Source organism: Esox lucius, chromosome 1 (genome assembly GCF_011004845.1).
Source record: "Esox lucius isolate fEsoLuc1 chromosome 1, fEsoLuc1.pri, whole genome shotgun sequence".
NCBI lineage: Eukaryota > Metazoa > Chordata > Actinopteri > Esociformes > Esocidae > Esox > Esox lucius.
This window is the reverse complement of record NC_047569.1, coordinates 32,761,695-32,783,383: the sequence shown is the minus strand read 5'-3', so window position 1 is coordinate 32,783,383 and position 21,689 is coordinate 32,761,695. Positions and strand designations below refer to the sequence as shown.

The 21,689-nt window shown below is 44.4% G+C and overlaps 1 protein-coding gene across 6 annotated transcripts in view; it reads left to right on the top strand.

Moving 5' to 3' along the window:
- Window positions 1–19,247, top strand: part of prkd2 (protein kinase D2) — a 35,226-nt gene extending 15,979 nt beyond the window's left edge. For 3 of the 6 annotated variants that reach the window (XM_010872922.4, XM_010872913.5, XM_034291896.1), the window contains 18 exons: window positions 8,405–8,543; window positions 8,978–9,109; window positions 9,283–9,596; window positions 10,048–10,231; window positions 10,361–10,432; window positions 10,619–10,630; window positions 10,774–10,936; window positions 11,022–11,136; window positions 11,939–12,016; window positions 12,426–12,741; window positions 13,099–13,151; window positions 13,329–13,401; window positions 13,501–13,607; window positions 14,546–14,707; window positions 14,935–15,033; window positions 16,919–17,186; window positions 17,494–17,579; window positions 17,718–19,247. In XM_010872922.4, coding sequence (XP_010871224.2) covers window positions 8,405–8,543; window positions 8,978–9,109; window positions 9,283–9,596; window positions 10,048–10,231; window positions 10,361–10,432; window positions 10,619–10,630; window positions 10,774–10,936; window positions 11,022–11,136; window positions 11,939–12,016; window positions 12,426–12,741; window positions 13,099–13,151; window positions 13,329–13,401; window positions 13,501–13,607; window positions 14,546–14,707; window positions 14,935–15,033; window positions 16,919–17,186; window positions 17,494–17,579; window positions 17,718–17,939 — 2,595 coding nt within the window. In that variant the 3' untranslated portion in view covers window positions 17,940–19,247. The remainder of the gene's footprint in view (window positions 1–8,404; window positions 8,544–8,977; window positions 9,110–9,282; window positions 9,597–10,047; window positions 10,232–10,360; window positions 10,433–10,618; window positions 10,631–10,773; window positions 10,937–11,021; window positions 11,137–11,938; window positions 12,017–12,425; window positions 12,742–13,098; window positions 13,152–13,328; window positions 13,402–13,500; window positions 13,608–14,545; window positions 14,708–14,934; window positions 15,034–16,918; window positions 17,187–17,493; window positions 17,580–17,717) is intronic. The other 3 variants (XM_034291903.1, XM_034291902.1, XM_034291897.1) reach the window with 3 other exon arrangements.
- Window positions 19,248–21,689: the final 2,442 nt, after the last annotated feature.

The window sequence follows — 21,689 nt, the reverse complement described above, 5'->3', positions numbered from 1 at the left end:
ATCTCTGAATGTGGCTCTGTGAATGAGCTCTTATCTCCCTTGACGATACACTTCCCCCTGTATGATTTGCTACTGTGTGATTTGCTGTCCTCCCTCCTGCTCAGGAACTTCCCCTCCGTCTGTGAGGTCACAGACACACAGCGTCCTCTCGGCTGATGAAACAGACAGCGCTCCAACTCTCTGTGAAGCCGTCGACAGATCTTTCTTTCCAACGCGCCATGTTCTTCGTCTCTCTCCCCCTGCCCTCTATGTGGGTCAGAGACAGATGCTCTGTTTTGCCGTGAGCTCAAAGCCGTGCTTTAACGAGCCTACTAAACACCACAAAGACTATGAATTACAAGTCCCCCCCCAATCAGAGTTCACGCGCGGGCCTCCCTCCTCCCGGTCTCGGCGCGCAGAGACTCCGCTCTGCGACTAGGCTGTCGGCGAGGCTGTGGCTTGCAGCTCATCTTCCCCCGTCCCCTTCGGCATTGCCGGTTGTTGGTCATGAGTGGACCGTGTTGAGCAGCAGGAAGGAAGTGGTGGCGAGGCTGAAAAGCTGAACCCCTTGGTAGGCCCACTGCCTCTGCTCTGCGCTTCACACCTAGACAGGCTATTTATAACTGAAGGCTGCTGGTGTGTCTATAAACCGATCGCAGGTCTAAACGCAGGATGGAGTCGGATGTTGGACTCTGAGGTGGCGGTTAGCAGGTTTTATTGTATTTTGATGTGTAGCCTTGTAACCTGTTTAGCGTGTAGTGAAAGGGAAGTTAAGTTATCAAGCGTGATGTACAGTTGTGCTCATAAGTTTGCGTACCCTGGCTGAAATTGTGTTTTGGTAAGGATTTTGAAAATAGGAAAATACTATCCTTTTATTTGTGGATAGTATTCGTATGAAGCCATCATGATAATAACAGAAATCACCCAAATGGCCCTGATCAAAGATTTCCATACCCTTGAATGTTTGGCCTTGTTACATACACACAAGGTGACACACACAGGTGAAAATGGCAATTAAAGGTGGATTTCCCAGACCTGTGGCTTTTGAATTGCAATTAGTGTCTGTATAAATAGTCAATGAGTTTGTTAGCTCTCACGTGGATGCACTGAGCAAGCTAGATACTGAGCCATGGGGAGCAGAAAAGAACTGTCAAAAGACCAGCGTAACAAGGTAATGGAACGTCCAAAGCCTTACAAATGCCAGTCCGTACTGTTCAATCACATATTAAGAAGTGGAAAATGCAGGGATCTCTTGATGCCAAGCCAAGGTCTGGTAGATCAAGAAAGATTTCAGCCAAAACTGCCATAAGAATTGTTCTGGATACAAAGAAAAACCCACAGGTAACATCAGGAGAAATACAGGCAGCTCTGGAAAAAGACGGTGTGGTTGTTTCAAGGAGCACAATATTACAATACTTGGACAAAAATGAGCTGCATGGTCGAGTTGGCAAAAAGAAGCCTTTACTGCGCCAATGCCACAAAAAAGCATGTTTAAAATATGCTTGACTACACGTTGACATGCCTCACAGCTTCTGGCACACTAATTTGGGGTGACGAGATGAAAATAGAGCTTCATGGTCACAACCATTTGTTTGGCGAGGGGTCAACAAGGCCTATAGTGAACAGAATACCATCCCCACTGTGAAGCAAGGTGGTGGCTCACTGATTTTTTGGGGGTGTGTGAGATCTAAAGGCACAGGGAATCTTGTGAAAATTGATGTTAAGATGAATGCTGCATGTTATCAGAAAATACTGGCCGACAATTTACATTCTTCTGCACGAAAGCTGCGCATGGGACTCTCTTGGACTTTCCAGCATGACAATGATCCTAAGCACAAGTGGTTACAGCAGAAAAAGGAGAAGGTTCTGGAGTGGCCATCACAGTCTCCTGACCTTAATATCATCGAGCCACTCTGGGGAGATCTCAAACGTGAGGTTCATGCAATACGACCAAAGAATTTGCATGACCTGGAGGTCCCAAGACGAATGGGCAGCTATACCACTTGCATGAATTCGGGGCCTCTTAGAAAACTATTACAAAAGACTACACACTGTCATTGATGCTAAAGGGGGCTATACACAGTATTATGAACTAAGGGTATGCAAACTTTTGAACAGTTTTATAATTGTGCCATTCTGTTATGACCTACAGTTGAATGTGAATCCCATAAGAAATTAAAAAATCTTTACAAATGGTACATATATTACCAATTCTCCAAGGGTATGCAAACTTTTGAGCACAACTGTACTGTATTAAGGAGCACACTGTAGATGGTACAGCTCTCATCCTAGACCACCTGAGATCACTGGGCCAGCCTAGACCACCTGAGATCACTGGGCCAGCCTAGATCACCTGAGATCACTGGGCCAGCCTAGATCACCTGAGATCACTGGGCCAGCCTAGACCACCTGAGATCACTGGGCCAGCCTAGACCACCTGAGATCACTGGGCCAGCCTAGACCACCTGAGATCACTGGGCCAGCCTAGACCACCTGAGATCACTGGGCCAGCCTAGACCACCTGAGATCACTGGGCCAGCCTAGACCACCTGACATCACTGGGCCAGCCTAGACCACCTGACATCACTGGGCCAGCCTAGACCACCTGACATCACTGGGCCAGCCTAGACCACCTGAGATGACTGGGCCAGCCTAGATCACCTGAGATTTGCAGATCACCTTTGTCCACCCAAGACCACTTAGACAAACCAACCCAGAACACCTTAGACCACTGGAAAACCCAAGGCCACTCTCCAAAATAATGTCTGCCTTTCTACTGTACTATATGCAGTAACTCCCAATATTCTGAGAAAGTACAAACTTCCAAATATTCTTAGCATGTGCAGTAGGACAAAGGACCCACTGCCAGAAGGTATATAATGCAGCCTAGACCACATGGCCAGCAGGTCAGGTAATAGGCCTGTTCAAAGGAAAAGGCAAGCAAACAAACAACCAAACAGACTGAGAGCTGCGATGTGGAATGGACCCCTTTGGAAACGGGTCGTCATTGTGTGTGAATATAATACAATGTTCCCTGAGCTCTCATTTCACTCTGACACCGTGCCTGTGTGTTCTGTGTGTGTGCATGCATGCGTGCTTCTGCGTCTGCTGTTTGTGTGCGTGTGTACCCATGACCTCACTGTGTTTGTTTGGAGTGCTGACATTTATATCTTTTTTTATTTGTGTGTGTTTTCATTACTCATGTTTGGACAATCCACCCTCAGCCCATGATAAAGATGGCTGTAGTTACTGACAGTATCAACATGGCCAAATCCTGGAGTGTCTGTAGGAGAGTGGGAGATATGGCACTCAGTTATATAGTATAAAACTAGCATTCTCTGTTTTTCTTAGTCAAATTATTTTTCCATTCTTCCCTGAGCTCCATTCTATGTCTCTAAGTTTAATCATATCCAGGTAGGTATCTTTTAACATAAGGTTCCCTTCAGACACCGCAGAGCTGCCTAGAGTCAGTCCCTCCCCACAGTCAGAAAACGGCAGCAGTACTTCATCTGCTAATAGTGAACTCACCTCGCTGGGAAACACACATCTACCCATTTACCTTCTGTATAACAGGGCCAGGGGATTTTAGAGACTTGAAGGGTTTGGGACAGTCACTAGATGGAGGAGGTATGGGGTAGTCACTAGATGGAGGAGGTATGGGACAGTCACTAGATGGAGGAGGTATGGGGTAGTCACTAGATGGAGGAGGTATGGGGTAGTCACTAGATGGAGGAGGTATGGGACAGTCACTAGATGGAGGAGGTATGGGACAGTCACTAGATGGAGGAGGTATGGGACAGTCACTAGATGGAGGAGGTATGGGACAGTCACTAGATGGAGGAGGTATGGGACAGTCACTAGATGGAGGAGGTATGGGACAGTCACTAGATGGAGGAGGTATGGGACAGTCACTAGATGGAGGAGGTATGGGACAGTCACTAGATGGAGGAGGTATGGGACAGTCACTAGATGGAGGAGGTATGGGACAGTCACTAGATGGAGGAGGTATGGGACAGTCACTAGATGGAGGAGGTATGGGACAGTCACTAGATGGAGGAGGTATGGGGTAGTCACTAGATGGAGGAGGTATGGGGTAGTCACTAGATGGAGGAGGTATGGGACAGTCACTAGATGGAGGAGGTATGGGGTAGTCACTAGATGGAGTGTTTAACCAGGGCTGGAGAGGGAAATAGGAGATGACAAAAGGGAGAGTGGAAGAGAAGAAAGGAGAGTGATAGAAAAGAGGAGAGATGGGAAGAGAAGAGAGGAGAGAAGAGAGAGGAGAGAAGATAGAAGAGAGAAGAGAGAGGAGAGAGGAGAGAGGGGAGAGGAGAGGGCGGTGAGAGGGGAGAGGGGAGAGAGGAGAGGGGAAGAGGAGAGGGGAAGAGTAGAGAGGAGAGGGGAAGAGGAGAGAAGCAGGGAGAGAGGAGGCAACCGTGGAACTTAGAAAGGGGTTGGAAAAGGAAAGAATGAGAATGGCAAGATGGGGGGGCATAATTCATCAGCCACCCATAATGGAGGCAATGGCCTGAGAAAGAACAGGCGGGAAACCTGATCCATGGCAACACAAAGACCCTTGTTAGAGACGCAGCCCTGTCTCTAGGCAAACTAACAGCAGATATGACTGCACCCGCTCTAAAAACCTGCTTCCATACATACTGACATAACCACCTGCATTTAGATACAGTCTGCTGGGAAGCTCAGTACTGTACCAACAATATGCAGCTCTAGGCAGTAGAACATTAGGATCAATGAACAGTAGGGTCAATGTAAAGTACAACAGCAAAATGAGTGTATACCGTAGTAGAACAGCAGAGTTAATGCAAAGTAGGTTAATGTAAAGTAGAACAGTTAGGTTAATGTAAAAGTAGAACAGTAGGGTCAGTGTAAAGTAGAACAGTAGTGTCAGGGTAAAGTAGGACAGTCGGATCAATGTAGAGTTGCACTTTAGAGTCAATGTGAAGTAGAACAATTAAGTAATTGTAATCTAGCACATGAGAGTCAATGTGAAGTAGAACAGTGGAGTCATTGTAATGTAGCACAGTAGAGTCCATGTAAAGCAGAACAGTTGAGTCAATGTAAATTAGCAGGGCTGTGGAGTATCTCACTCTATGTGGTTGACTTGTGGTGTTCAGTAGCTGTAGGACCAGCTGGGTGTGGTTTTCTGTGTTCTTTGGCAGGGAGGCAATCCAAGCTCTGGGCCTCCCTTAGATGTGTTTTAGTTGACTTCCCTCTGGGAGCAACAGAGAGGGTGTATTTGTTCTGTGGAGCACAGAGGAAAACCGTGTGTGTGTGTGTCCGTGTGTATATGTGTTTGTGTTTTTCTGTGTGTCGTGTTTGTGTGTGCGTGTGTGTGTGTGTGTGTTTATGTGGCGTGCTCTGAGCCAGAGCGCAGGATTCCCTTCCTCTGTTAGTGTAAGAGACCTGACCTGAAGACTATATGAGGACCGACAGGACCCAGTTAGGGTAAAAACAACAACAAGATGGAGGCAGAATGTGAAATGGAGTGACTGAAAGAGAACATGATGACAGAAAGGCATGAATCCTCCTAACCCTCATTTGCACATTCAAGTGTCCTAAACCTGAGGGAGATGGAGTCATTTAGGGTGTAGAGGCTCATTAGTCCCACAGTAGCCACTTCGTTTGACACAGAAAATCTGCCAGCTCCTAAGCGAAGCGCTACCTCACAGAAAAGGTTCTTTGTTTAATGTTAAATGGCTCATACATTTCTTACCGCCTTATTTCACAGCTTGATGTGTTGTATGCTGTTTTTTATTTCATTGGCCTGAACAGTCCAATTTATTTTCTTACAAGTTACTTTAAAGTGCCGTATTATATTTCCTGTGTATAAGAATATTCTGTACGTACTATTTATGTTTTGAATGAGAGGGGTAGATACAGAGATGAAAAATGTGTAGAGAGGTAGAAGAAGAGGAGGTCTGTCATAGGCACTACATCCTTTTGATCAGATCTAGTAGTCTGAAGTCATGTTATGTCAGGTCCAGCAGGCTGGCCTACTCTATACTTTTCTAGTTAATAATTAACCATATTCTGTCCTCAGAGTCATTTAACAAGGCTGGTTATTGAGTTGACCGTACTTGTGCCACGCCCTGAGATGACCCAGATAGGTCTATCTCCAATAACAACATTACCGACGGAGTAAATAGGATTCCCCAACAAAGATTTCGTTTCACTGGGCTGTGCCCGCTGTTTAATAGAAACTCATTGTTGGAATAAAAGGTTTTACCTCTATAACTGAAACTTCTCAGAAAAGTAGACAACAGCTATATTGTTTCTTGACAAAGGTAAAATTTACAAAGCATCCAAATCTTTTTAGATTTGTTGGTTACTTTGGTGTGTTAGTAAAAAATATTATAATAATAATTGGCAAATGTTGGGTCAGTATTGCGGACATAGATTAAACCTAGTCTTGGAGTAGAAAATGCACAACAGAACTGAGAAGCACCTCAACCTCAAATATAATCACATTTAACAACAAAACAGCACAACATGCCAATGGGAAGCCACACGTGCATGCACACATGCACACACAGACCTATCTTCACACCTGCACAGCGTATGTCTGTGAACGTGGGTCTGTGAGCGTTGGTCTGTAAGCATATGTCTGTGTGTGTTAGTCTGTGAGCATGGGTCTGTGAGAGTTGGTGTGTAAGCGTATGTCTGTGTGTGTTGGTCTGTGAGTGTGGGTCCGTGAGCATGGGTCTGTGAGAGTTGGTGTGTAAGCGTATGTCTGTGTGTGTTGGTCTGTGAGTGTGGGTCTGTGAGCATGGGTCTGTGAGAGTTGGTGTGTAAGCGTATGTCTGTGTGTGTTAGTCTTTGAGCATTAGTCTGTGAGTCTCAATAAGATTTGTGTTTTTGGCTTGTGGGTCGGTGACCGTGGGTTGGCAAGCGTGTGTCTTTGATAAAGATAGGGTTACGACTCTGTCTCAGTTAGGTTGTATGTTTTGGTCTGTGAGCGTGTGTCTGTGAGCGTGGGTCTGTGACTGTGTGTCTATGAGTGAGTGTGTGTGTGATTGTGTGATTTATTGTTACACTGCTCAATTAAGATATGCTTTTATTGCTAAGCATCATTGCCCATCATTGGTCACTGGTATCTCAACTGCTGTTTTTGTCCTGGTGTGCAGGTGTAAAGAGAGGTGTGTGTGTGTGTGTGTGTGTGTGTGTGTGTGTGGGTTCCCATTGGCATATCATGCCGTTCTAATGTTACACATGATTGATTAGAGGTTGTGGTGCTTCTCAGTTTTGTTGTGCAAGTAATTTCTAACAGTCTGAATGTTCAGTCAACACCTGCCAAGCCAACGCTTCAATTTAATATTGATAAAACTCGTTATATAAACTGTATTTTATTAAACTATTTTATTACTGGATCATTAGATTAAATATATTATGTTACAGCTGTGTGTGACTGTCTGTGTGGGTGTGTCATGTGAAGAGAATTAGAGAGACTAACTCATACAGTATTTCAACACACAACAGGAAACTGTGAATTACCCCCAACTCACCACCCTGCTGCCAGATGGGTGTGTGTGGGTGTGGGTGTGTGTGTGTGTGCGCGCGTGTGCGTGCCCCCTCCTTCCGTAATGCTTCAGTGAAGAGAGTACTCCACTGGGCCCACACCTGTAGCCTGTCACTATGCAAAAACACTGTTTGTCCTGACTTCTTGTTTTTAATATTTTATTCACCAACACCGCATGACACCATATCTATGGTTCTACCAGAGACCTCGGCATACTGTTTATCGTTCGCCGATTATATTTATGAAATAAAAAAAAGAAATGTGTAAATACATGAACCAGGTATTTTTCAATACCACACGTCATTTAATTTAATTCAAAGAGCTTCATTGGCATGAGAATACAGCAGGCTTACATTTGCCATACCAAGAGAAACAAACTCCAAATAAAAGTCAAATAAAAATAAGTAAAAATTCAAAATCAGAAATGTTAAAGTTACTTTACATACAATCACACAGAATGGGCGCAGAAAGATAAAGACATTATGCTATACTATTGGCTCAGTACAGTGTTATAATAATATTGTTCCAACAGGTTCAATACATAATTAGTGAGCAAAACTAAAATAACATATTTTAATGTTGCAGTATTAAATTCATTTTTTCGCTTTTCTCATGGAAACTGATAACAGATCTGGATGCTGTGGTACACATTGTGGTATTTTCCCTAACAGACATGGGAGTTCATTTTTGATGTGCCGTCAAATTATTTGTGTGAGGGAGTGTCTGTAATGTGGTTTTATGTTTGGCAGGTTAGGAAGTGCAGCTCATTTTCCACCATATTTTGTATTTGCTTCCTCTAATTTTCTCTCATTGCTAATGGCTGCCTCTCAAGTCATTAACAAGGCTATGTTTAGTGAATATATACATACATCTTTCCTTCTGATGCAGTTCCCAGAGTGTGGCTTCTATGGCATATATGACAAGATCCTGCTGTTTAAACATGACACAGGCACTCACAACATCCTGCAGCTGGTCAAGTCAGCCCAGGACATCCAGGAAGGAGACCTGGTGGAAGTGGTTCTCTCTGGTCAGTAGCACTCCTCTCCCTTTCTCATCTTCTAACATACTTCATGACTCATGCATCCACCTATCATCCTCATCTTCCTTCTGCCTTTACCTTATTTTGCTTTGACATAATACAGTGTCATTGTTAAAGTGACTGACATGCTGTTTCTCTATGTTACCTTTCTGACTGGTGTTTCTCTGTGTTTTCTGACTCACTGGTGTGTTTCTGTGTTTTCTGACTGACTGGTGTGTTTCTGTGTGTTCTGACTGACTGGTGTTTCCCTGTGATTTCTGACTGACTGGTGTTTCTCTGTGTTTTCTGACTGGTGTTTCTCTGTGTTTTCTGACTGACTGGTGTGTTTCTGTGTTTTCCGACTGGTATTTCTCTGTGTTTTCTGACTGGTGTTTCTCTATGTTTTCCGACTGACTGTGTTTCTGTATTTTGTCATATTGCAGCGGCGGCCACCTTTGAGGATTTCCAGATCCGGCCTCACGCCCTTAACGTGCACTCGTATCGCGCGCCTGCCTTCTGTGACCATTGTGGAGAGATGCTGTTTGGGCTGGTCAGGCAGGGCCTGAAATGTGACGGTATTAGAGATGGCTGTTCTGTCTGCTGGATTAACATTTACAAGAGCGTAAAAGCAAATGCATGAGTTTGTGGTTTGTCGTGCATGCTGTTATTAGCTGTTTAGGTACTTCCCCTTCTAGGTGAGCTCAGTCCCCCTGTCTCTCTCGCTCCCTCTCCCTGTCTCCCCCTGCAGGTTGTGGACTGAACTACCACAAGCGCTGTGCCTTTAGCATCCCAAACAACTGCAGTGGGGCTCGCAAACGTCGCCTGTCCAGTAGCCAGTCGCTACGTCTGTCCACCACCGATTCCTTGAGCAGTGTGGGGACTGTCTCAGTCAGCACCTGCAATGAGGAAGCCAGTCTGGTCCGCTCTCACACCACCCAGATGGTCCCTAACTCCACCTGTACCGCATCAACATCTTTGGGCTTATCCAGCAGCTCCTCCATCACCAGACCCATGGTCCGTGCTAACACTCAGATGGTATTTCATCAACAGTATCTTCCTTGGGTGTGTTGTTTCCCTGTGCCGGGTTGACTCATCTCCATTTCAGTAAATGCAGGAAATAACTCATTTATTTTCAGGAAATATGTCCATTTATTTCTCTGAATTACCTGAGGTTGATTGGTCTTGATCTAAATTTGGTTCTGTGTAACTGTGGAATGTCAAGAATTACACAGAAAATGGAAAGAGCAGAAGTTTGAATGGTGAGACGCATATGATACTGAAGGCCAACAACAAAACAATAGTTTTACTTTCAGATTCCCGCTCAAGAAGAATTATAATAAAAAACAACAGCGAAAAACTAAGTTAATAATAATAACAGCAGAATACTTGAGAAAAACAAAAACACTTCAAAAATAGCAACAAAATGAGTAAGATCCATCAAGCTGCTCTCCCTCCTCCTTCATCTCCTCCCATCCACTTCTCTTCCCCCTCCTTCGCCTCCTCCCGTCCCCAGCCGCGGACCCCCAGTGAGGCGCGGCGGTTCTACACAGGACGACCTGTGCACCTGGACAAGATCCTGATGAGCAAGGTCAAGGTGCCGCACACGTTCGCCGTGCACTCATACACGCGCCCCACTGTGTGTCAGTACTGCAAGAGACTGCTTCGGGGACTCTTCAGACAGGGGCTGCAGTGCAAAGGTCAGTGTGGAGTCAAAGGTCACTGTTTGGGCTCCTGGGAACGCCAAGAGGGTGTGTGTGTTCACTGTAAGAAGAGGAACCGACATGAGCTGTTTAACAATTACATTGATTGTTCCCGTTCTGTCGTAGACTGCAAGTTCAACTGCCACAAGCGCTGTGCGTACAAGGTTCCCAATGACTGCCTGGGGGAGACGCTGGGAGGTAAAGAGTTACACATGTTGTTGAATCATGTTGTTTGGAGGGTGGCTGTGGTTTGCTAAACTTTTGATAACCCACATCACATTAGAATGCAGCGTGACTTAGTAACAACATACTCATAACTAATTTGCACCTACTTACAGCATATTATAGTACTTACTACTTCTCAAATGTTTTGTATTTTCTCAGACAGCAGAAGCGGTAAGTACTGCCTACTGACATAAATGTTATAACTGGGCTTTTTTAATAGAAGGTGGTGGTATCCTGTTTCTCATTTCTGGTCTCCTGATCTCTCCGTAAACATGGCTGTCTGGTGTCTGGCTGGGTCCTTCTCTGTCCCCCAGACATGTTGAGTCCCAGTGTGGACACAGAGGTGCCCATGGACTACAGCAGTGAGTACGCCGACTCAGACAAGTCTTCTGTGATGGACGATTCGGACGAGTCCTGCAGCATCCCAGGTTCATTCTCCCCTGAGAGCAGCCAGGACGGGACCAGTGGGGACCAGAGGTCAGCACACGCCCACCCGCTGATATGCGCAAACACACACACACACACACAACACACACGCTAACAGTGTCCCTTTGTTCATCAGTGCCCTCTTCATCCCGTTGATGAGGGTGGTTCAGTCAATGAGGCAGACCACCCGGCGGTCCAGTACGTCCATCAAAGAGGGTTGGATGGTTCACTACAGCAACAAGGACACCCTGGTAATACAACTGGCTGACTGACTAAACGGCAGACTGGCTGGCTAGTTGAATGGCTGGCTACTGATTGCCTAGCTGAATGGCTGGCTGACTAACCTGCTAGCTGGCTGACTGACTGGCAGCCTGGCTGGCTAGTTGACTGACTGGCTGGCGGGCTGACTGACTGACTTACAATATAATGGACAAAGGTTCCAGTCTAGGGGTATTCACATCTTACACTACGAGGTCCAGAGCCGGCTGGTTTTCTGTTTTACCTCATCATAATTCCGCCCAATCGGTGTCTCAGGTCAATAAAACATGTATGGAACTGGCTTTGATGTCCAGACTAGAATGCCCCCCCTCTAGTCTATGCTACATCAGAGTCTGAGTCTTTCTCTCACCTGTAAAATGTACACCTCTTTTGCCATTAATTATCTTACTTTTCATCGGTGTGAAAGGGTGTTTGTGTATTTCTTGGTGAGTGTGATGGATGGCATGTACCTGCTTTCTACTTCACTCTAAAAAGCACTCAAGATACGTGCATGGCATTCACAAAACTTTTTCTCCTTCCACTTAGAAAGTGTTTCTGTTTTCCTGAACTCCCACCTGAGAAACTTCTGCTAACTTCTTTAACAGTGACTGTTTCTTTTCTCCTTTTCTCTTCCTAATATTCCTCTCCTCTACCTCTCAGCTTACCTTCCTCATCTTTCACCTTGTCCACTCATCCTGGACCACCGGCTCACCTTTGACCCCTGAGTGAACCCTGGTTGACCCCTGAACCCTTTAACTCCCTGTCCCCCCTCCCACTCCTCCTGCATCCCCACAGAGAAAACGGCACTACTGGCGCCTGGACTGCAAGTGCATCATTTTGTTCCAGAACAACACCACCAACAAGTACTATAAGGTGAAGTATTCATTTACATTTTAGAAATTTAGATGATCCGCTTATCCAGAGTTACATTCCTACATTGTCCATGACCACTTGGACTGAATAATCCCAACGCCGCATTTCCGAGGTGCTACATAATCCTGGTCTATCACTTACTCGATCTAAAATGGTATTCAGATTTTACACAATGTATTCCACATTTTCAGATTTTCTTCTGTGTGTTGACATTCACTGAATGTCTTGGCAAATTCACTTGTATGACTTGACATATTTACTGGTATGTCTAGATATATTTAATGGTGTGTCTTTACATATTCACTGGAATGTCTTGAAAAAAAAATCACTGGAATGTCCTGGTGTGTCTTAACAAAAGTACTTGATTGTCTATGACCCCTGACCTCACATCCTCATCCCTGTTCTGCAGGAGATCCCTTTGTCTGAGGTTCTGGAGGTACGCCCCGCCGGTGACTTCAGCCTGGTTCCCCCAGGCACCAGCCCCCACTGCTTTGAGATCATCACAGGGACCATGTGCTACTTCGTAGGAGAGGACCCCAACATCCCAATTCTGCCCCCCACCACCCCCCAGTCTTTCCCCCCAACACCTCCTTTGCCAAACAACGTGGCTCCCAATAGCGGAGTGGGGCGGGAGGTGGCAAAAGCATGGGAGAGTGCCATTCGCCAGGCCCTCATGCCAGTCATTTTCCAGGATGCACCACCGGCAGAAGGGCACACCCCTCACAGTAAGATTTACAGTAGCATTACAATACATGATACACATAGGTTCCTTAGTTCCAGTTAAGATCATGGGATCTGGATTTGGTCTCATTCTGGGACTGAGGCTAGATTAGCAGCACTGCTGTTTGGTATCAGGGGATGGTTGGTGCTGTGTAAGATTTGCTGTGAAAGGCTCATGAGTGGTGTGCAGTCCAAAGGTTGGGGAACTGACTCAGAAGCTGTTCACAGAACTCTTTGTTCTCTCTCTCCACTAAGCTCCTTCTCTCTGGTGACCCAGCATAACCCAGAGGGGAAAATGACTCAGATGGAAGAGCAAAATATTGTAACAGTGACGGTCAACATGTTTTTACTTTGATCCACAGGACAGGCATCTGTCAGCATCTCAGTGTCCAACAGTGTGATTCAGGAGAATGTGGTGAGCAGCGTCACCAAACATCGTGACACGTCATACGTCCACTGTCATTTCCAAAGATTTCATGGGGTGTTGATGATCTATTGTTGATGATTATGATGGCTATGACACTGATGACAATGATCATGATGATTACGTTAATATTACTGTTTGTTATTCTTCGCTCAATGTCTCCTGCAGGACATTGGCATGGTCTACCAGATCTTTGCAGATGAAGTTTTGGGTTCTGGACAGTTTGGAGTGGTGTATGGGGGTGAGTGTCTTTGATCGTTAAACTCTCTTTTTTTGATGTGTTGAATATCCGTTTGTTGGACTCCAGTGATTTTTCTCCCGTCCTCACATCCACACCCAGGGAAACACAGGAAGACTGGTCGTGATGTTGCAGTGAAGGTGATCGACAAGCTGCGCTTTCCCACCAAACAAGAGAGTCAGCTGAGGAACGAGGTGGCAATACTGCAGGTAACTATCACTGGCACGGGGATACTGTACATTCAGAATGACAGAGGCCTCTAGTGAACCACAGGCCATTTGAGCATGGATATTAGCCTTGAGGACTTCCTGCACAGAGATTGATAATAGTCACCAGTGAACCAAATCCCTGTTTATGATAAACATCTCAAAAAGGCTTCCGGTCGCTTATTCTTCCTAATGTCACGGTTTAAGTCGGGGGAATTAGGTTTGATGCTCTACCCAGCTGACCCACATTAAAAGCGCAAATTCCCTCAGTGTTGCTGCCCGTGCTTACTGATGACATAACGTTAAATATAGAGATGTTGTCGATAGGGTGGCCTCTTCTATCCATCTCTGTGACACTCGCCAACTGGATGGGACTACCGTGGGGAAGTCTTTACGCCGACCCGGTTCAAGTCATCGAAATGGTTCAGCCCAAAATGGCTTCTGGAAAAATGAAGTTGGCCTCGAAGGATGCGTTCTCTGTCCATCTCTGTGGTCTTTCACCACATCGTTGTCCGTTAGCTACAGTGTGGGCACTCCACGTAGTGCACCACCCCTAATGTAGGGAATGGCGTGCCATTTGGAACGTATTCTAAGTCAGGCTCCCACCTACGGAGGGTCCATTTTTGCGCCGCGTGGTTGTCATGACAACTGAATTTAATTACAGTGGCAGGTTCTGCAACAGAATCATCGTCTCCACCGGTGTCCTGAGATAAAGGTTAAGTGACAAATAAACACAGCCTTGGCAGTACACTCTAGGTAACAGCTGCTCTGTCTCGCTCTGCCTGTCACTCTTTCATACTCTCCACTCGGCATCTCTCCGTGTTGTCACCTCTCCATCTGTCCATTCTTTCCCTGCCTCATATTCTGTCCTTTCCCCTCTTCTTCCACCCTCTTCCGGTCTCTTCCTGTCTACCTCACTGTCTGCCCCCTGTTTCTCCCAGAGTCTACGTCACCTCGGCATAGTCAATCTGGAGTGTATGTTTGAGACTCCAGAAAAGGTGTTTGTGGTGATGGAGAAGCTTCACGGAGACATGCTGGAGATGATTCTGTCCAGTGAGAAAGGCAGGCTTCCAGAGAGGCTTACCAAGTTCCTTATCACCCAGGTGTGTTTGTGTGTGTGACTGTTTGACACTGTATTTGGTCAATTGTTCACTAAATACTTATGTTTCCTAATGATGTGCTATATAATATTTATCTATTTGTGTTTCCTATAGCTATACTGTATATTTTCACTAAGTTGATTTTGTGTGCGAGTGTCCCCTAATGTTTTTATATCATGTAAATGAACTTGTTCTGTGTGTGCGTGTTATGTTTGTGTATGTGTCTGTAGATCCTGGCAGCCTTGAGGCACTTGCACTTTAAGAACATCGTCCACTGTGACCTGAAGCCTGAGAATGTCCTCCTGGCCTCTGCCGAACCCTTCCCACAGGTTAACAGACTGATGTCTAACTTAACTACTGTAATTGGTGGCTCCTGATTAGCTATGTAGTACAGCCGGTTCCAAAGGGTGACAAATAACTTAAAATGTTTTGCTCTGTTAACATGAAGGGCATTAATATATAATACTTGCAGTGACAAGCATGAATTTAGTTTGCAACATAATGACATAAAAGTATTATGTGGAATACATATTCCAATATAATAAATATTGACCACAAATTGACACTGTGTACTATACTGTACTGAACAGAAAAAAACAATTAAATGGCAGCTTGACAGAACATATATCTAGTTAGAAAGCCAGAACAATAACTAGCCAACCAGGGATTCTGATCCACACAACTTGCCTTGCCTAACCAGAAGTAACCCTTCACATATTAAGGTTATTAAAAGATTAATAATCCCTCATACAACATTGTTGCTGAGGTTGCCTTGCTAGTTAAGTAAAGCCAGGGTGTCATCTCAGCAGTGATTAGTAATGACAACAGAATTATGTGGATTTGTAATAACAATTTCAAGCTGATCCCAACGCTAAGCATGGTTAGTCTAGCTAAATATGATTACACATTTGACAACAACCCAAATAGCAAAAATTGTCTGCCTAGTTGACGGTCCACCACGTCCCACTGAACAAACACAGGCGGGACAATTATTAATTACAGCATGCAGCTGATCCGACCAGGTCAGTCCACTGACAACGCTCCTCCAGCAGACCAATAGTTCACTGCTAGTTGGGATCTCTTTTTTGGATTGCTATAGCTAAACAAATATGTCTATATATTTCCGCAAAATTTATCAATTGAGTTATTTCCTGGCATTATGGCGAGACAGTCTAACTGTCCAAAATCCCATATTCCATAATCTGAGAACAATCTAGGTTAATTGCTGGCTTTAATGCTGGCTTTCTTGTCCTTTATTAATTGCCAGCTCAAAAGAACTTGATAGTCAATTTGTTTGAAAGCTTCTACAGCCAAGTCTAGCTGTATGCTTTGTTATTTTTGGCTAACAGGTTTGTTTATAGTTAGCTTAGCTTTGCTAAGTATTCCCGAAAAGTGCAGCCACATAGCCATGCTTCCTTCCATTCCAGTAACGGCAATATTTTTCTTATGAGCATTTTTCTTTTCTCTATCTTATGTTATCCATTTGATGCTGCACCTTGTTTGATTCAAATGCATCTTGTCCAGCAGTGACTATTGCTTGCACTTTGGCGCCCTCTAGGCAAAACCTGATGTAGAGCGCTATCTTATTGAATACATGGTAATTCATTTCAATACCCTAAGTGGTCCATTCACACTGGGATGTAAAATTAATGTGATGAAATCCCTTGTATCTCATTGGTGCATCCCTCTGCATTGACAATTAATTGACATGCAATATTAGCACTGGGCATTATGCCCAATCCCTGCAGTAGAGCTTCTGTGAGACAGATTGGTAGCTAACTAAAAAGCTTGTTTTTAACAATATTTTTGTTATCTGTAAAATCTAAACAAATCTACAAACGTTTTATCATAATTTGTAATGTAATCCATAACAAAAGTAAATGTCCATTATATATATATATATATATTTTTTTTTTACAATTAAAAGTGGTGCCCTTATGCTGAAATGGGCGGCCACCACTGGCTGCTGTCTATACATTAATGGGGACCTTCCCCTTAATTTTCACCTTAACTCCAAAGGTAACGTTTACTGTAAACCTATAACTGTAAACCTGAGACAAATAACTTTTTTCAAAATGGGAGACAGAAAATGTTTTTGGTTTAACCCCAGCTTTGACTCTTTGTCCCCAATCTACTAAATGGTACATATGTATAGAAATTCTATTCCCGCTCCCTGTCTTTAATTCATCCCTCCCTGCCTTTGTATAACTTCAGGTAAAGCTTTGTGATTTTGGCTTTGCCCGTATCATTGGGGAGAAGTCGTTTCGGCGTTCCGTGGTGGGAACCCCGGCCTACCTGGCCCCGGAGGTTCTCCTCAACCAGGGCTACAACCGCTCTCTGGACATGTGGTCTGTAGGGGTAATCATGTACGTCAGCCTCAGTGGGACCTTCCCCTTCAATGAGGACGAGGATATCAACGACCAGATCCACAACGCTGCCTTCATGTACCCACCCAACCCCTGGAAACAGATCTCACCTGATGGTAGGATTTACACACACACACACACACACACACACACACACAAACACTTTACATTTTATTATCGTTGTGGTAATCCCCAGATCCTGAATCCAGTTTTTCCTAAACACATACACTTTACTTTAACCCTAAGCCTAACACTTAATCCAAAACCTAACCCTGTAACCTATCCTATAATCCCTAACCCAAATACAGTATATATGCTTTTCATACAAGTGTCTTATTCCAGCATCAGTAAGTATAGCTAAATATACAATGATTATGGCACGCCTGTGGTATTCACCTGCTCTCTGCCTGTACTTCTGTCCAGCCATCGACCTGATAAACAACTTGCTGCAGGTGAAGATGAGGAAACGTTACAGTGTGGACAAAAGCCTCAGCCACTCCTACCTACAGGTGTGTCAGCATCACTACAGTGCACCTCTCTGGCCTGCTTCTTATCCTATGTGCTCAAACCGCTAATCTCATCGTCTTCCCTCCCTTGTTTCTTCTCCTCCTCCTTATCCCCTCCACCTCCGTCTCCTTGTCCTCCAGGACTACCACACATGGCTGGACCTGCGGGAGCTTGAGACCAAGCTAGGCGAGCGCTACATCACCCACGAGAGTGACGACGGCCGCTGGCAGATGTTCGCCCATGACCACACCCTCCCCTACCCAGCCCACCTTGTGGCCCCTTCGCCTGCCACCGGCTCTGACGACGAGGCTGGGGAGGACACAGACATGCAGGGGCTCACCGAGAGAGTCAGCATCCTTTAAAAAGACAGCAGGACCAGAAGAAACCATGACCCCTGAGGGTCCAGGGGACTGAGCGGACCAGAGGAGTGGAGTGGGGGGAGCGTGTGGAGGGAGCGAGGGGCTGATGGGAGGCTGTGGAGTGGGAGGGTTGAGGGTGACCGGGTAGAGAATCACCCCACCATGGCCTGTCTACTAGGGAGGTGGCATCTGGCCCAAGCCTGTCTACTGTCCTGGCCCCATCCTTGTACCCCCTTCTATTTGTCCAGCTTTTCAACCCTTGATCTCTTTGGGTGCAGAAAACTGCTTGCCTGTGCCCCAGTAGGACATGGTGGAGGTAACGGGTCAGAGGGTGTGTAGAGTAGCCACGCCTCAATGGGTCCATTCAGTCTGAACTGCAATGTGACAGGCTGGCAGAGGTTCGTCTTGGTGAAACTGTAAAACTAAACTCCTGGCGATGACACAAAACACTTTCCCCATCTCCGAAGCATGGCGTAGCACAGAGGACCACCCACACTCTTCTTGGGATGAAAAGAGAAAGGGAGAGAGTGCGCAGTCAGCCGGCAAGGCACGGAGTTAGATAGAGGGACCAACATGCATAACTTACAGCCATGAATGAATCCTAATCCCAACATTTAGATTTCCGTAGGATGTAATGAATGGAAGTGCCCTGTCTCTGCAATGCAGCCCTTAGAGAACAAAACACCCCGGGTCTGTAATACATAGATAAAGGTCTTATAACGGTGAGATGCCGACCAGCGCAAGTTGGATGCCATCGTCTCCATGGTGTCTAATGAACCAAGCTGCTGTCTTCAAAAGCTAAAACCTCAGTTCACACAATGGATGTAGCATCTGTCGATTAGCCTTTTAAACGGCATCCTTTACTGAAGACTCAAATCCTAATGAAGACCCATCATGGACTTCCTTGTGATAATTTGTTCCAACTGTTGTCTACATTTTTCATGTTTTTGTTGAGAATCAAATGCTTTGCCATGGTGATTTGAGGGTTTCTGAGACCTGTAGACATAAAACTGTTACAATATGAGCATTTTGTAGTTTGTCAGGGCCTCTATCAAATGTCAATCAGTTTGGCAAATGCTATTGCTGTTGTAGTTACAATAGACAGACAGCTGTCTATCCTCCGAGTCAGTGCTAATGTGTGGGATGGCTATGATTATAATAGTTTCAATTAGAAAATGTAAAGAACATAGTTAAGAAGACTTTCATTATGTACATGTATATCCATCTCTGCATGCTTGTGGAGTTTAAGTCTACAGTATGGAAGCAAATGGCATTTATATGTACCTTTGCATAAAGTTTTTCATTCATGTCTTTCGTTTATCTCTTTTGCCTCTTTGTTATTGACTGTGTATAGGATAAAATATTGATGACTACAACAATCATAGTAATGGGGAAAAAATCTTCCCAAGTTGCCATCTTTGCAGAACCAACAGGAAAGAAAGAAGAAAACCATTCTGGGCTACAAAATGAGTACCAAAGTTTTTTTTTGCCTGTACCATGCATGCAAGGTCCAGTATCCATCTACAGGTATCATAACACTGTTTTAACAATGGCAAACTTGGATCTGGTGGCCTACTTATGCCATATTTAAGTTTAATGGAAATCATAAAATTCCCTTGAGTAATACCAATTAATCAATTATTCAACAATAAATGTATGACAACCACTCTCAAATTACTTAAATCATCATCATATATTATTCTTTCACAAACAATATCATGCATCTATGTTCCGTGTAACAAATCACCTCACAGACTCCTTTTAGCAGATCCATTTTCATGACAGACATGAGTCATTAGGGGTTAACTGTTCTGAGCCTCCCCTGTGACAAGCAATATTTATGGATTGAAGGACAGATTGAGAGAAAGAGAGACCATCAGAATGAAGGTGTACCACCATTACAAGGCCAATATTACTATAAATCATCCTCCCATTTGGATGTCCTCCTTCCAAGACCCTTTCACAGCCTGTCAATCTTCTCTCCGTAATGGGTATGATTGGCATCCTATATACAGGCAGACTGGAGAGAATATTCTGATGGACAAGTCCTGTCCATGAAAAATCTAAACGATTTAGAATGGCTAGGATGGGGGCAGCCTCATTCCATTGGGTCATGTGTCTACAGGAATTTCAATGTACATCTAAACAACCAGGTAAAAGAGTTTCTAACTAATCTGTTATCTTAATTGATCAAATGGGCCCAATGGAAAGTGAGATAAACACACAGTATGGTCAATCAATGGGAAAGTCAAACAATATGCGTGAGTACACTACTCAAAAGTATCTCACCATAGTTTTTCAGTTTTTTAATTGAAATTCACGAAGTTTAGTGTCTTAATGTACTCTGAAATGTAAGCATAGAACAAATAAACAATGGGAGACAAACAATAAATCATGGAATTATTTTGTTTAACAAAATGTTATCTTTTGACTCATCAAAGTACCAGCCAACTTTTGCAGACTTAACCGCTGGAACACGTGTTATTCGTTCTACAGTGGAAATCTAAATCTTGTTTGAAAATGTTTTCCCAACACTCAGGGCCGGCTCCAGACATAAGCGACATAAGTGGTCACTTAGGGCCCATGACCACTAAGGGGGCCTCTAACTGCTAGGGAGCCCCCGAAGGATAGGGAGGAGGGGGCACCAAATAAACATTTCCTTAGGGGCCACAAGAGGCTAGAGCTGGCACTGCCAACCCTGTTGCAGTAGTACTCACAAATGTGTTACACTCATAGGTTGCGTTGCTTTCACCCCTGAGCCCAGTTCATCCCAAACCAGCTTCATAGGGTTTATGGAGCTGGCTGCTCCATGACTTGAAGCCTACCATCTTTTTCTTTTCTTCTAAGGTCATTCTGACATAGACTGGAGGTATGTTTTGGGTTAGGATTAACCCTAACCCCTGACCAACTAGACGTACACTAGAGGGTACTGCATCACGCTGCAAAATGCTGTGGTAGCCATTTTGGTTTGGGGTTTTGGTTCCCTTTGTGCAAGTCGCTGGATCCCACAAGAGCACAGTCGGTGTCAGACATTGAAGAACCGTCTTTTGCTGATTCGACAGTATTAATACCCAAAGATTTCAATTAGACATTTCCATTGTCCACTGCTGCAGAACAGCTGTACGTTGTAAACCCATTACTTATTCCATGACATTTTTGTATTTTTATATAACTCGAAAACAACTCTGAAAATTACATTATCTTTCAGTTTTTGGCAAACCTAAACTTTTTTTTCATGCGCATGCCAAATGCTGTAGTTTATCTCACACCATCCACTAGGTGTCATTGACTACGCTAGACTCTTAACTACCATGGCAACTGGGAATAGTCATGCAGTATTCATAGACTGGGACACACAAACTCAACCATACTCACACCTACAAAGACTTTTAAAAAAACAATTGTATACTCATCAGTTGTTACAGGGCTGCAAGTCCTTCCATTCAACCGTGAACAAACATTACATATAAACAGACCTGAAAGTGACATTATTACATCTTCATTTCAGTGAAGGGAAAATGTCTGGCAGGGAAATTACCCTTCTCTGAAGGGAGTCCTGTCCAACCTGTTAGCGGTTTGAGTAATAAAAGAAAAATAAATGTTATATAGATTCATGAAAATGGCTTGTATAGCAGACCATTTTCAGCATGAAACTTGTCACCTGCTAAAATAAATACAAAAAACGGATTTGAATATTTAGTAACCTATGAATCTATCGACAAAATATGGAAAAAGCTAAGAACAGACAGACAT